Genomic DNA, 14,897 nt, shown 5'->3' with positions numbered 1-14,897 from the left:
CCAATGTGAACAATGAGTAGCCGTAGAGGGCACCACTGGAGGATGGTTGCAAGCAAGAATAACAGCGGTAACTTCTCAACCTTTTCAGCAGACAGTCCGGACCGTGTCCTTTAGAGGCTGACTAGTGCTGCACAAGGGAGAGGTTGTTTGACAGAGTATCACCACACAGGTGGAGTAGGCAAAGCAGAGTCTTAATCCGACGCGCGTTTCGGGGGCGTGCACCGGCCCCCTTCCTCAAGGATGACTGGGCTATTGCCTAGGGCGCTATTTATGCGCATATTAAATTACTTAAAAAAAAAAAAAAATGTTTTTTTTTTTTTTTTTTTTTTTTTTTTTTCTTTTTCTTTCCTTTCCCTCTTCTCTTCTCTTTTCTTTTCTCTTTCCTTTGTATCAATACCAGTATCTTTAATTCTTCTGCCTATTTTTATATATAAAACTATAAATTAATTAAAAGCAAACAGTTCAATGTCATTATTGAGTCCATATGGTTTTAAAGTATTCAATTCAAAAATCCATTGGCTCTCTGCTCGTGACATTTTTTTAATAAAATCGCCACCCCTCCAGTCCTTTGTTATTTTTTGCACACCCCATACTTCGGATCCCTTAAAAGACCCTCCATGTTTTAACGCATAATGTCTGGATAGGGGGTGTTTAGTACATTTATTTTTAACATTTCGAATGTGTTCACCCACCCTTTTCCATAGGGGTCTAATAGTTCTCCCAATGTATTTTTTCTGACAAGGACATTGAATGCAATATACAACTCCCTTTGATTGACATGTGATGAATTCTTTAATCATAATTTCTGACTGTCCCTGTACAAAGGATTTTCGTGTGATATTCTTTGTGTTTTTACACACTATACACCTTTTGCATGGAAAATAGCCTTTCAAGTCTAACATTCCTATTTTTTTGGGTACTGTAAAATTACGTATAGTGGGTGCCACTAAATTGCCAATGTTGTTGGCCTTTCTATATATAAATTTTGGATTAGTGGGCAGAAATTCCCCTATTATTTTGTCCTCTTTCAAGAGGTTCCAATACTTTTTAACAATGTTTTTAAAGATTCTTACTTGTGCAGTGTATTGGAGAATTATGCAGGCACTTTAAAATATATATTGTGTACTGTGTATATATATATATATATATATATATATATATATATATATATATATATATATATATATATATATATATTGCACACACTTTATATAAATAGCACACACACACATATATATATATATATATATATATATATATATATATATATATATATCTCACGCACGCACGCACGCGAGGACTTCTTACCTTCCCCCAGCTTGTCTCCGGTCAGGTCTGCAGGCTCCATTGATTCTCTCCGGCGGGAAGCAGGAGTCCAGGGCACACAGCGTGACGTCACAGTTAGCAGACACGGCAGCGTCTGTTAACTGTGACACTCCCGGGGCTCCAGAAGAACATCTGAAGGTGCAGTGGAGACCCGGCCGACATGTGGAGCCGCATGGGGCCCCCTGCCCTAAAACAGCCAGCCAATAACAGAGGGCGGTTAACTAGCACCATACAGTATGAAGCACGGGGAAGGCCTCACTGAGGACCCGAGGCAGTCCGGTAGATACCTCGCTGTTCCTGCATACTCACCTCACCTCGGTCCCCCGCCGCTGCTCCTAGTTTGCCAGATGTCTGTGCTCTGCCTAATTCAACACGGTGGCGGCTGGCGCCTACTAGTGACGTCACCGCTGTGTTGAAGAACTGTCAGGGCACAGCGGGACAATGTCATCGTCGCTTTCAGATGCCGATGTATTTAAAAGTGCGATCGGGGAGGAGGGGCGGTGCTGGAGCTGATACCGTGAGCAGCCATCCACGGGCCCCTCTAGCTCACGGGCCCCGTAGCAGTCGCGTGGCCTGCCTCTATTGACGGTACGCCACTGCCTAGCAATATTATTCTCCAGGCCAGTACGATTATGTAGATACCAAACATGTATAGTTTTTTGTTTGTTTTATTTAAGTGGAATTTTTTTTTCCATAAATTTAATTAAAAAAACTTTCCAAGAGTTTTCAATTTTTGAGATACCGAGCTTGTTTTTTTGCACTCCCAGCTCTGTTTTTATTGATATTATTTTGGGGTATATACAATGTTTTGATCTCCTGTTTTTAATTTTTTTTTTTCTGTTTGCGGCGGCTGAAAAATTGCAATTCTGGCGTTTTGATTTTTTTTTTTCTTATTACTTTGTTTACAGATAGATAGAATTGATTTATTTTATATTTTAATAGACCGGACTTTTACGAACACAGCGATATATGTATTTGTTTTACTTTTTTAATTATTTATTAATTTTTAATATGGTAACAGGGGGGTGATTTGAACATTTATATTTTATTTTTTAAAACTTTTATTTTTTCTACTTTGTACTGTATTTAATAGTGCCCTAAAGGGTCTTGAACCTGCAATAGTCTGATCCCTTATTCTATATACAGGAATGGCGCAGCATTGCTGTAATATATGTGTAAGAAACACAGGCTCCTATGAACGCTGGCCACGGGTTGGTTTTCACAGGAGTACTGTGATGACAGACACAGGAGTCCTCAGCTGACATCTGGTTGTCATGACAAGACTTCAGCGTGCCGCGTTCGCATCTAGGGAGCGCCGATGAGCGGTCAGGAAAGCGCGCCCACCTACCGGTGTGCGTTAAATTTAACAGGTTAACAGCCAGAGATGGAGCTTTGCTCCGGGCTGTTAGAGGCACATGTCAGCCGATTAAATCAGCCAACATTTACAGGGAGAGATGCAAGCTGAGCGTGCGGGACTGCATCAAAGGCAGGGAGACGACCCATGATGGAGATGAATGTCATGGGTCGTTAAGGAGTTAATTTCACTCATTGCCTGTGCACATCATCACATATTTCTCCTTTTTTTTTCAGCCTGCATTCTTGTAGCTTTGACTCTTCTGATTCGAGGCCGGTGTCTGGAACACGTTTAAGTCCTTTGCCGCATGTGAGTATCTGACTACTGTGACATTTTTAGAAGCCCTTTTTTTTTTTTTAAATAAAATATTGCTACAATTTCCAAATTTAGAAGCGATCATGCCTTTGGCTTGTCTTTTTTTTTTTTTAAGCATTAGTCAGCGTTGTCTTCTATTTTGGAATTTTTTTTGTATTAACATATAACAGTATCAATGTGTGTGTATTGTGCAGAGAATACAGTGGACAAAAATATAAGTGCAACACTGTTAAAACTCGAACCAATTTTCTCGTACAAGAAATCAGACATCTGAACCAGCCCCAATACTGGAAGGTGTTAGGCCCCATTATGCCAAAACCCATAAGTAGACTGGGAAGTGGTGAGATGGGCAAAATGCTCTACAGCTACCAGTGGATAGTTTTAACTATGTAGCCACCTGTGGTGTATTCCCCAGGAAACCAAAGGCTCTAACAAAAATGTAAATTGATATACACTGAACAAAAATATAAGTGCAACACTCTTGTTTTTGCTTTCATGAGCTGAACTCACAGATCTGCAACTTTTTCTGTGTACACAACAGGCCTTTATCTCTCAAATATTGTTTACAAACTTGCCTAAATATGTGTTAGTGGCACTTCTCCTTTGTAGAGGTAATCTATCCACCACACAGGTGTGGTATATCAAAATGCTGATTAGACAGCATGATTACTGCACAGGTGTGCCTTAAGGTACCGTCACACTAAGCGACGCTCCAGCGATCCTACCAGCAACCTGACCTGGCAGGGATCGCTGGAGCGTCGCTACACGGGTTGCTATTTACCTTGGTTACCAGCGCACACCGCTTAGCGCTGGCTCCCTGCACTCCTAGCCAGAGTACACATCGGGTTAATTACCCGATGTGTAGTCTGGCTATGTGTGCAGGGAGCAGGGAGCCGGCACTGACAGCGTGAGAGCGGCGGACACTGGTAACGAAGGTAAATATCGGGTAACTAAGGGCTTCTTGGTTACCCGATATTTACATTGGTTACCAGCGTCCGCAGAAGCCGGCTGCCTGCACATTCAATTGTTGCTCTCTCGCTGTCACACACAGCAATGTGTGCTTCACAGCGGGAGAGCAACAACTAAAAAATGGTCCAGGACATTCAGCAACAACCAGTGACCTCACAGCAGGGGCCAGGTTGTTGCTGGATGTCACACACAACAACATCGCTAGCAACATCGCTGCTACGTCACAAAAATCGTGCCTCAGCAGCGATGTTGCTAGCGATGTTGCTTAGTAAGACGTAACCTTTAGGTTGGCCACAATAAAAGGCCACTCTAAAATGTGCAGTTGTACTGTATTGAGGGAGTCCTGGTGTAAGAAAACCAGTCAGTATCTGGTGTGACCAGTTTTTGCCTCACGCAGTGCAACACATCTCCTTCGTATAGAGTTAATCAGGTTGTTGATTGTGGCATGTGGAATGTTGGTCCACTCCTCTTCAATGGCTGTGAGAAATTGCTGGATATTAGCAGGAACTTGAACGCTCTGTAGTATCCGCCGGTCCAGAGCATCCCAAACACATTCAATGGGTGACATGTCCGGTGGGTATGCTGGCCATACAAGAACTGGGATGTTTTCAGCTTCCAGGAATTGTGCACAGATCCGTGCAAGATTATCATACTGCAATATGAGATGATGGTTGTGGATGAATGGCACAACAATGAGCCTCATAATTTCATCATTGTATCTCTGTGCATTCAAAATGGCATCAATAAAATGTCCCTGTGTTCGTTGTCCATAACATACGCCTGCCCATATCATAACCCACCTCCACCATGGACCACTTGATTCACAACGTTGACATCAGCAAACCTCTCACTCACAACACCATACACTCAGTCTGCGATCTACCCTGTACAGTAAGGCTATGTGCGCACTTACCGGATTTTGCCGCGGATTTTTTGCGGTTTTGCTGCATGTTTCGCTGCAGAAAATGTTCATAACATCTCTGCAGTGAATCACCAGCAAAACCTATGGGCAAAAAAAATCCTGTGCGCACTAGGCGGAATTTGACAGCTGCATGTTTTGCTGCGGGAATCCCGCAGCAAAAACAATTGCATGTCAATTCTTTTCCGCACGTCGCTGCGAGATTTCACTCCATTGACTCCAATGTTAATCGTGAAATCCCGCAGGGAATAACGCAGGAAGCAAATTCTGTGCGGTTCACTACGTTTTCCTGCGTTATTCCCTCCGGTATTTCGCGGTTTACCTCCGGTAATGTACATCGCCTGTCTGTGGTTTTGCAGGGAAGTGATGTTATTACAGGAAGAGGAAGCAAAGCAGAGAGTAAACAAACACACAGATCACACACACACACACACACACACAGACACATAGAACACACATAGAAAGAAAATGGAAATATAGAAAACAAAGAACGTGGGCTCCGCCGTATTTTTACCTTCCAGCCGAGGTAAGCACACAGCGGCGTCCGGTATTCTCAGGCTGGGGAGGGAGAGGGGCAGGGTTAATGTCCCCCGCCTCACTCCCCCTCCCGCAGCCAAGAATATCAGCCGCAGATGCCCCGGGACTGTCGCATGCATTATGCGGCAGCACCGGCGTGTCCTCGGCTCTTCTTGCTGCCGTGTAGCAGTGGCAGCAGGGTAATACAAGGGGTTAATGGTGGTGGATCACCGCCATTAACTCCAGGCTTGATCATGGCAGCGTCTATGTGACAGCTGACATGATCAACCCGTAAGTAAAGTGAATAAAACACAGACACCGAAAAATCCTTTATTTTAAATAAAACAAACAAGCCTCGTTCACCATTTTATTAACCCCTCCCGCACCAAAGCTCCGGCGTAATCCACAGCTTTGGCGTAATCCACAGCTCCGACGTCCTGCGCTGCTTACATCCAGCCGCGACTGTCACAGACACAGCGCTGAATGAATGTAGCAGACAGCAGAGGTAATTACCGGTCATTTCCCACGGCCGGTAATGTGAACTCACTGCCGACCGTGGGAAATGTAGCGATCTGTCCTCTATCCTTCTATCTATCCCTCTATCTCTCTGTCTGTCTATCTATCCCTCTATCTATTCTTCTGTCTATCTATCTACTATCTCAGAATTAAATGACTTTTTTTTTCTTTCAATGTGCTTTATTGCATTGAATGCAATAAAGCACATCCCAACCCGCACGCGGCAATACCGCGAACAATACCGCGGCAAACCGCATGCGGTTTTCGGGTGCGGTTTGCCGCGGTTTTTTACCGCGGGTGCGGTAATCTCAAGAAAATTCCATTTCCCAGTGCGCACATAGCCTAAAAATCGGGATTCATCCATGAACAGAACACCTCTCCAACGTGCCAGACGCCACAGAATGTGTGATAATTTGCCCACCCAAGTCAGTTACGACGATGAACTGCAGTCAGGTGGAGACCCCAATGAGAACAATGAGCATGCAGAGGAGCTTCCCCGAGACCGTTTCTGACAGATTGTGCAGAAATTCTTTGGTTATGCAAACTGTTTGTTGCAGCAGCTGCCCGGGTGTTTGGCCTCAGACAATCTAAAGGCTACTTTACACACTGCGATATCGGTCCCGATATCGCTAGTGTGCGTACCCGCCCCCATCTGTTGCGCGACACGGGCATATCGCTGCCCGTGGCGCACAACATCGCCCAGAGCCGTCACACATACTTACCTGTCCGGCGACGTCGCTGTGACCGGCGAACCGCCTCCTTTCTAAGGGGGCGGTCCGTGCGGCGTCACAGCGACGTCACTGAACCGCCGCCCAATCGCAGCGGAGGGGCGGAGATGAGCGGGACGTAACATCCCGCCCACCTCCTTCCTTCCGCATAGCGGCCGGGAGGCAGGTAGGGAGACGTTCCTCGCTCCTGCGGCGTCACACGCAGCGATGTGTGATGCCGCAGGAACGAGGAACAACCTCGTTACTGCTGAAGTAACGATAATTGGGAATGGACCCCCGTGTCGCCGATTAGCGATTTTTCACTGTTTTGCAACGATGCAAAATCGCTAATCGATGTCACACGCAACGGCATCGCTAATGCGGCCGGATGTGCGTCACGAATTCCGTGACCCCAACGACTCCGCATTAGCGATGTCGTAGCGTGTAAAGCCCGCTTAAGGCTATGTCCGCACTTTGCGTCGTCCTAGTTGCAGTTCTAAACACATCCTCTGGCAGAAATTGCTTTTGCCAAAGTTGCTTTTGAGCACAGAAATGCGATAAATACGCATGTGTTTTTACCGCTTTTTAGCCGCGTTTTTAGCGTTTTTTTACATGCTTTTCCATTGCTTAAAGACAGATTTGTTATGAACATAAAGACACTGCTAAATAAAGTTTAAACAGTCAAACACAATAAAAAAAGGGAAAAAAAGAAAACAAATATAATTAATTAAATCATAACGCAAATAGTTATATTTAATATAATTATAGCGGTTTTATACTATTTATCGCTAAAATAACAATAAATTAATATTTTTCTTTAATTTAATTGTCGGACTATGTGTGTGTGTAAAGGGACATATTCCATTATTTTGATGTCATAAACGCATGTTTTCTGCAGCTAAAAAGCAGGTAAAACGCTGGACTTTTGATATTTCTCGCTTTTTACAACTTCTCATTGACTCCAATGTTAGCAAAACGCAGCTCAAATGGCAAAAACAATTGACATGTTGCTTCTTTGAACGCAGAGGTTTTGCCCAAAATTATGCAAATTAAATGCAGCGTTTTGAACTGCAAAGTGCGCACAAGAAATCCCCATTTCCCATAAACTTTGCTTGAAAATCAAAACGCATGCATTTTGGCATAAAAACGCTGCAGTTCAAAACGCTGCGGAAACGCAAAGTGCTTACACAGCCTTAGAGGTGAAGATTCTTAACCCCTTACCGACCTAAGTCTTCTCCTTGCCTTTGATGCATGCTCACATGTTGAGCCCGCATATTTCCCTGCATGTCGGGTGAATTGATCAGCCGACATATGCCTGTAGCAGGCTTGGGTGGATCGGTGATCCGCATGCAGCTGTCAACCAGTTAAATTCCGCTGTCAATCTCTGACAGCAGGATTTAACACGTGCCAAGGGGAGCGCTGATATGTTGTCATGACAGCTAGTGGTGAAACTGAGGACCCCTGTGTCTGTGATGATAAACTTCCTGTAAACAACATCTGCGAGCGTTCATAGGGGATCATATTTTCTGCTGTACAGACCAATGCTCTGTACAGCACAGGCGAGCAGACGGGCGCATCTTTAAGTCTCCTAAGGGGACAAGTAAAAACAATAAAAAATGGGGAAAAAAGTTTTTTAAGAATATGAAAAAAAAACACTTTCAAATTACCCCCCTTTTGCCCCATTGAAAATAAAACAATTAAAAAAAACCATATATTTGGTATCGCTGCATTGAGAAATGTCCAGTCGATCAAAATATAAAATAAATTAATCCGATCAGCGAACAACGTAACGATAAAACATTTAAATGCCAGAACTACCTTTTTTTGGCCACTGCATTATGACAATGAAATGCAATAAGAGGCGATCAAATCAGCACATCTACCCAAAAATGGTATCAGTAAAAATGTCAGCTTAGGGCGCAAAAAATAAGCCACAACATTGGCTCCAGATCCCCAAAAATAAAAACCTCACGGTTTTTGGAAAATAGCTCCATTTTTTTCCACTACTTAAATTGAAATGAAACTGCATTTTTGCTTTCAGCCTCATTAAGATCATCTTAATCATGTGTTCGCCTGGGGTGAACACCTATTTAATAGGGATCCATTTAGGATCAAAAAGATCTGGCTCCTTTTGGGAAGTGGAGCCAAGGGAGCTGAATCACCATAAAGAGTCGGGCTGCCCATTACTACTCAGTCTGCAACACCACACCATAGGAAATCACCATATACAGTGTTGCAATACAATACTGCAATATCAAATATATATAATAAAATATATAAAATAAGGAAAGAAAGGATAAAAAAGGGACTCCCACTGAGAGTATTATATCACTGCTGTATGGCATGTCAGAAATGTATGTCGGTTTTAAGAACATTGCACAGATAGTGGGAAACACCTCCTAGGATTAGGCCCCCAAAATAGCTCCAAGTTCAATAATACCTGTCACTATATTTAGAAATTGTACATGGCTGACCTTGGCTTTTAAACCCCTTAACGACCGAGGATGTAATGGTACGTCCTAAATCTTGAAGGGGTGATAACCACCAGCTGCTGTGGTGAGCTGGTGGTGATCCCCGCACATGTCTGCTGATTTGAACTGTATGTGCCTCGCAGGTGGATCCGCGATCAATCCGGGCCTGTTAACCCCTTAAATCATACTGTCAAAATGTGACAGCGCGATTTAAAGCACGACAGCGGGGAACACGCTTTTCCCCGCCGCCATCGACTTCATGTGATGACTCCTGTCGCTATCATGACGTAGTTCCTGTTACATCTGACAGAGGGCCGGCTGTAACAAAAATGCAGCATTTCTCCTGATGACAGCAATGCTACTCTGATCAGAAGAAATTAATCAGCGATCAGACTGCTGATCCTTATATCCCCCTAGTAAAATTGAAAAAAAGAAGTTCAAATCACTCTCCCATTCGCCCCTTTGAAAATTAAAGGGTTAAAAAAATAAAAAAGTATACACACATTTGGTATCGACGCGTTCAGAATTGCCCGATCTATGAAAATATAAAATCAATTAATCTGATCGGTAAACTGTATAGCAGCAAAAAAAATCCAAACACCAAAATTAAGTTTTTGCAATAACAGGCGATCAAAATAAGGCATCAGCGCAAAAATTGTACCATTAAAACATCAGTTCAAGATGCAAAAAATAAGTTGTCACTGAGCCCCATATCACGAAAAATGAGAATGCTACAGGTTTTGCAAAATGGCACAAAAAGTGCTCCACTTTTTTTGGACAAACCTCTGAACTTTTTTTAACCCCTTAGATAAAAGTAAACCTATTCATGTTTGGTGTCTACAAATTCGTACCGACCTGATGCATCACACCTACACATCAGTTTTACCATATAGTGAACACAGTCAATAAAATATCTCAAAAACAATCGTGCAATCTCACTTTTTTTGCAATTTTTTCACACTTAAATTTTTTTTGCTGTTTTCCTGTGCGCTGTATGGTAAAACGTATGGTTTAATTTAAAAGTACAACTTGTTCTGCATAAAACAAGCCCTCATATGGCAAGATTGATGGAAAAATAAAAAAGTTACAGCTCTCGGAAGTAGGAGAGCAAAAACAACAAAAACAGAAAATTGCCTAGGGATGAAGGGGTTAATTTGATATATTATATAGGGCTATTTTCTTAGGCAGTGATAGAGAAGCACACACTGTACCTCATTGACTGGCGATATTGCGTGATCTTAAAGACAATGCCATTCATCCACGTAGATGCAGGCTAATGATGAAACACTATATGTTGTTTTTTTTCATCTCATAGAAGCCTAAGATTCTGTGTCCAGAAGCAGATGATGAAATGACGCGAGCGGCTCCTCAGCCACCTTCGCATTCAGAGCCATCGAGAAGGCCTAGTAGAACTCGAACACGCTTGTTGATAGCTACAACTCATGGAAATATTTTGTCTGATTCTGGAATTCACCAAGTCGAGGGTATGTCTGCATTGTTTTATTTATTTTTTTTAATTTATATAAATAAATTAATGTGCCATTAATTTTGCCCATTTTTGTTCTACTTTTTACTGTATTTGTTGGGCCCCTTAGTGCACTTGAACCTTCAATGGTCTCATCATTTGTTCTATATACCGCAATGCCACAGCATTTTTGCATATAGAAGAAATTACAGTCTCCAATGAATGCTGGCCATGGGCTGATTTTCACAGGGCTGTTCAGCAGACCCCTATCTCTCTCTCATGACAATACATCGTCAGGCCAAGAATGCATCGCAGACGCGCCAACGAGGGGTAAGAACAGCCAGCTTCCCTGCTGACACGCGTTAAATGCCGCTGTCAGAGATTGACAGCTGCATTTAGAACATTAACAGCCGTGGACAGAGAGCCGCTCCAGCCACAGCTGTTAGGCCATGTGCCCACGGGAGAAAGTAACTTCGGATTTTGCTGCGGAAAACCCGCAGATTTTCTAGATTTTCCAGATAAATCCGCGGGCTTACGCAAGTACAGACACCCCCCCATGTTATCCTATGGGATTTGGGGAGTGCTGTATCAATGCTGCAGTTTTTGCAGCTGCGGAAAATGCTGCGAATTTCCTGCAGCCGTAACTGCATGTCCATTATTCATGCATAATTATCTGCGGAATTCCTGCCTTCCACTATGGAGATACAGGGCGGGAATTCTGCACGAAATTCACACTTTCCGCAGGTTTACCGCAACAATTCCGCAGAAATACTGCAGCAATGGATAGCTGCGGATTCAGGGGAGGTGCTGCGTGAACCTGAGGAAATACCTGCAGAAAAGTCCGCAGGTACGTTCTTTCGTGGGCACATGGCCTTAGAGGTGGATGAAGGCGGAGTAATTCAGCCATCTTCTGCAGGGAAAGATGCGGGCTCAGCTTGCAAGCCCACATCAAAGGCAGTGAGATGTGCATATAACGTCATCAGCTGTTAAGGGGTTAAATTGTATTTTGAAGCTGGTGAGTACATCTACCTTCTCCTTGCAAAGCTTTTCTGCTTATGCTTGGTCAGCATAATACAGGGGGAAAAAAGTACACACCTCCAATGAAAACTGTCTGATAACACCCACTTGGTCTTATCAAAAGTTAACTTGTTAGTTGCCAAATACTTTGATTGCTAATATCTCTGAAATGGAGATAGTGAGCTCCAACCTGGAGTCTCTGTCTTAGGCTACTTTCACACATCCGGTTTTAGCACTGCGGCTCAAGCCGGCTGTGAAACCTATGCAACGAATGCGGCGAAAACACCGCATCCTTTGCATAAGTTTTTACATGCGGCCCGTCCGTTTTTTTCCGGTTGCGGCACGCTACTGAGCATGTGCAGTGGAAAAAAACCGCATGCGGCGGCCGGATGCGGTTTTTGCCGCATCCGGCGTCCATAGGCATGCATTGAAAAATAAGCCGCAGCGGCCAGATGCAGCGCGATGCATTTTTTTTGTCGGAGCAAAAAACGTGCCAGGGAACGTTCCATCCGGCCGCCGCATCGGCTAAATCTGCTGCATGTGGCAAAAAACGGACGGAACGCAAGCCCATGCGGCACAATGCGGCGCCAATGCAAGTCAATGCTGGAAAAAACGAAACCGGCGGCAAAAAAACCCCGGTTTTGTTTTTTCAGCAGAGCGCCGGATTGTGCCGCACTGCTACAGCCGGATGTGTGAAAGTAGCCTTACTGTGTACTTACTGAATATTTAATCATTCTACTGCATGTTGATTTGAAACTATTTGAGAAGAGCAGTATTTTAGTTTAACTTATTTAAATTCTTCAAGATCTCTTTATTCAGTGAATTAAAATACTTGTAATGTAAGCTGTAGGGATCACATTAGAGCAGCTGCAATGATGATCAGGCATTAGAGTACAGGGAACCTGCTGCCCCTTCTGGCACATGAGGAACTTCGAGGATTAGCACATAAGGTCCTGACGCTGGCCAGATGCCTAGTATCTCTGTGTCTGTCTGTGCCGTTATTTTGACCTTTGCCAGTGACCTCCCTATGCTGCTTGTCTTCCAGTCAGAGAGGTTCACTGCCTTTTATCACATATTTCTGATTAGCAACAGGCCCCTACAATACAAAGCGTTTGCCCACCACCTGGTAGCCAAGCTTACTTGGATCCTTACAGCATTGCTGAAATCCCTCTGGTCTACAGGCTCCTCTGGTCAGGGTTTAACTTATACAGCTGTTTACACTGGTTGACTGCACCTGTTATATGGAGGGTGAGTGAGAACAGCCATGTCCTTAATGTTTGTCCACTGCTGCATACTCCGTACCAAAATAGGTGTTTGCACCATACAGTTGTCCATTTTGTAGGCACCAATCACAGAAGGAAATTCCATTAAAATTATTGTCATAAGGCTTAGCCCTTTCTAGTTAAAGGGAATCTGTCAGCAGGTTTTTGCTATGTAACCTGAAGACAGCATGCTTCAAAGGTTAACACAGAAGAGTCAGGGATGCCTGTCTGGTCAAGGTCTGATCTGTTGTTTGTTTAAGCAGCAGGACACAGCAGGATTTCTAATTGCTTGGACTACAATGTCATGCACATGACAGTCAGACATACCCCCTCCTCTGACACCTCACGGTCAATGCACAATCTCTGTAGAGAGCCTGATGTGGGCAGGGGTAGCTCTCTCAGTTCTACTAATTGGCTATATCTAAAAATTCTGATTGTGTCAAAACTGCTGCATCCAGTAATCTAAAGGGGGCTTTACACGGTAGCGATATTGATAGCAATTTGTAGCGATAGCGAGCGTGTAAGTACCCGACTCCGTCGCGCATGTGATTGTTTGTGATCGCTGCCGTAGCGAACATTATCGCTACGGCAGCGTCACACATACTTACCTGGACGGCAGCGTCGCTGTGACTGACGACCAATCCCTCCTTCAAGGGGGAGGGACGTTCGGCATCACAGCGACGTCACCGCAACGTCACTAAGCGGCCGGCCAATCAAAGCGGAGGGGCGGAGATGAGCAGGACATAACATCCCGCCCACCTCCTTCCTTCCGCATTGTGGCCGGCGGCAGGTAAGGAGACGTCCCTCGCTCCTGCGGTGTCACACATAGCGATGTGTGCTGCTGCATGAGCGATGAACCACCTGGATAAACAACCCTTACCGTTTTTTGAGTTTGGGATGACCTCTCCATGGTGAACGATTTTCACTATTTTTGAGGTCGCTTAAGGTTGCTGGCCAGTGTCACACGCTGCGATATCGTTAATGATGCCGGATGTGCGTCACTAACAACTTGACCCCGACGACCAAACATTAACGATATCGTAGCGTGTAAAGCCCCCTTAAGTAATAACATCGTTGGATTCAGGATCTGTTTCCCTACATCATGCTGCTCTCACATGAGGTAGCAAAAACATGTTGACAGATTCCCTTTAAAGTCGCTGTCAGGCAACGTGTGCTAAATTGATCAGTAGGACAAATTTGTTTGCTACTATGCATCATTCAGGTTGTTCACCTAGAAAAGTGGTTCCCAAACTCCAGTCCTCACGACCCCCAACAGGTCATGTTCTCAGGATTTCCTTAATATAGCACAGGTGATACCTTGATAATGATTCCATCACATGTTCAATGCTAAGAAAATCCTGAAAACATGACTTGTTGGGGGCCATGAGGACTGGAGTTTGGGAAATACTGACCTAGAGCCTTACCTACGCATGAGATCATTATATGCTCTTCCCATCTCAGGGCAGGACTCCTCCTTCTGTCTAACCGCTTAGATGCCACAGATGCTATAAAGCATAGCATCTAAGCGGTTCAACATATTTGAAGCTAGCTTTGATAGTGGCAGTTACAGGTGGGTGTCTGCTTTGTAATACAGTCAACACACATGTATGGAGATGGTTCAGCAGGATAGGGGTAAATATAGTTGATTTGGCAAGTGGTGATTTCTAAAAAAATGTTTTAATGTTTACTCATACAGAAAAAGGTTTGAACATCTCAAAGAAATGTATGAAGGAGAATACCTCTGAAGAAGACATAACCTCCGTTTCCCTAAATAACCTTGCAGCCCAACTTGACTACAATATTTATGCTAACTCAGAAGCACAAGGAAGAGCTAATGAGACATCAGGGCCACAAAATAACAAGAAGAGCTGGTTTGTGTTCTGCAAATTATTTCTGTTTTACTCTTCTGACAGTTGTACTTGGTATTTGTTATTATTAGCCACTTATCGCACCATGACGTATATATTATACTCTTCACAACAGGAACGTGACTGTGATTGACAGCCAGGCTTTAACTGTAATGATTGGTATCAGAGAAGCATCTAGTCTTGGCCATTAAC

The 14,897-nt window shown here is 43.8% G+C and overlaps 1 protein-coding gene across 4 annotated transcripts in view; it reads left to right on the top strand.

Moving 5' to 3' along the window:
* The window catches only part of ARMC2 (armadillo repeat containing 2), a 272,150-nt gene that overhangs the window by 101,007 nt on the left and 156,246 nt on the right, over positions 1 to 14,897 (top strand). For all 4 annotated transcript variants that reach the window (XM_075338362.1, XM_075338363.1, XM_075338364.1 and 1 more), the window contains exons 3-5: positions 2,917 to 2,989; positions 10,409 to 10,577; positions 14,534 to 14,708. In XM_075338362.1, coding sequence (XP_075194477.1) covers positions 2,917 to 2,989; positions 10,409 to 10,577; positions 14,534 to 14,708 — 417 coding nt within the window. The remainder of the gene's footprint in view (positions 1 to 2,916; positions 2,990 to 10,408; positions 10,578 to 14,533; positions 14,709 to 14,897) is intronic.

This window comes from Anomaloglossus baeobatrachus, chromosome 3, assembly GCF_048569485.1.
Source record: "Anomaloglossus baeobatrachus isolate aAnoBae1 chromosome 3, aAnoBae1.hap1, whole genome shotgun sequence".
Classification (NCBI taxonomy): domain Eukaryota; kingdom Metazoa; phylum Chordata; class Amphibia; order Anura; family Aromobatidae; genus Anomaloglossus; species Anomaloglossus baeobatrachus.
The sequence above is the reverse complement of the archived record's forward strand: the minus strand, read 5'-3'. Positions and strand labels throughout refer to the sequence as shown.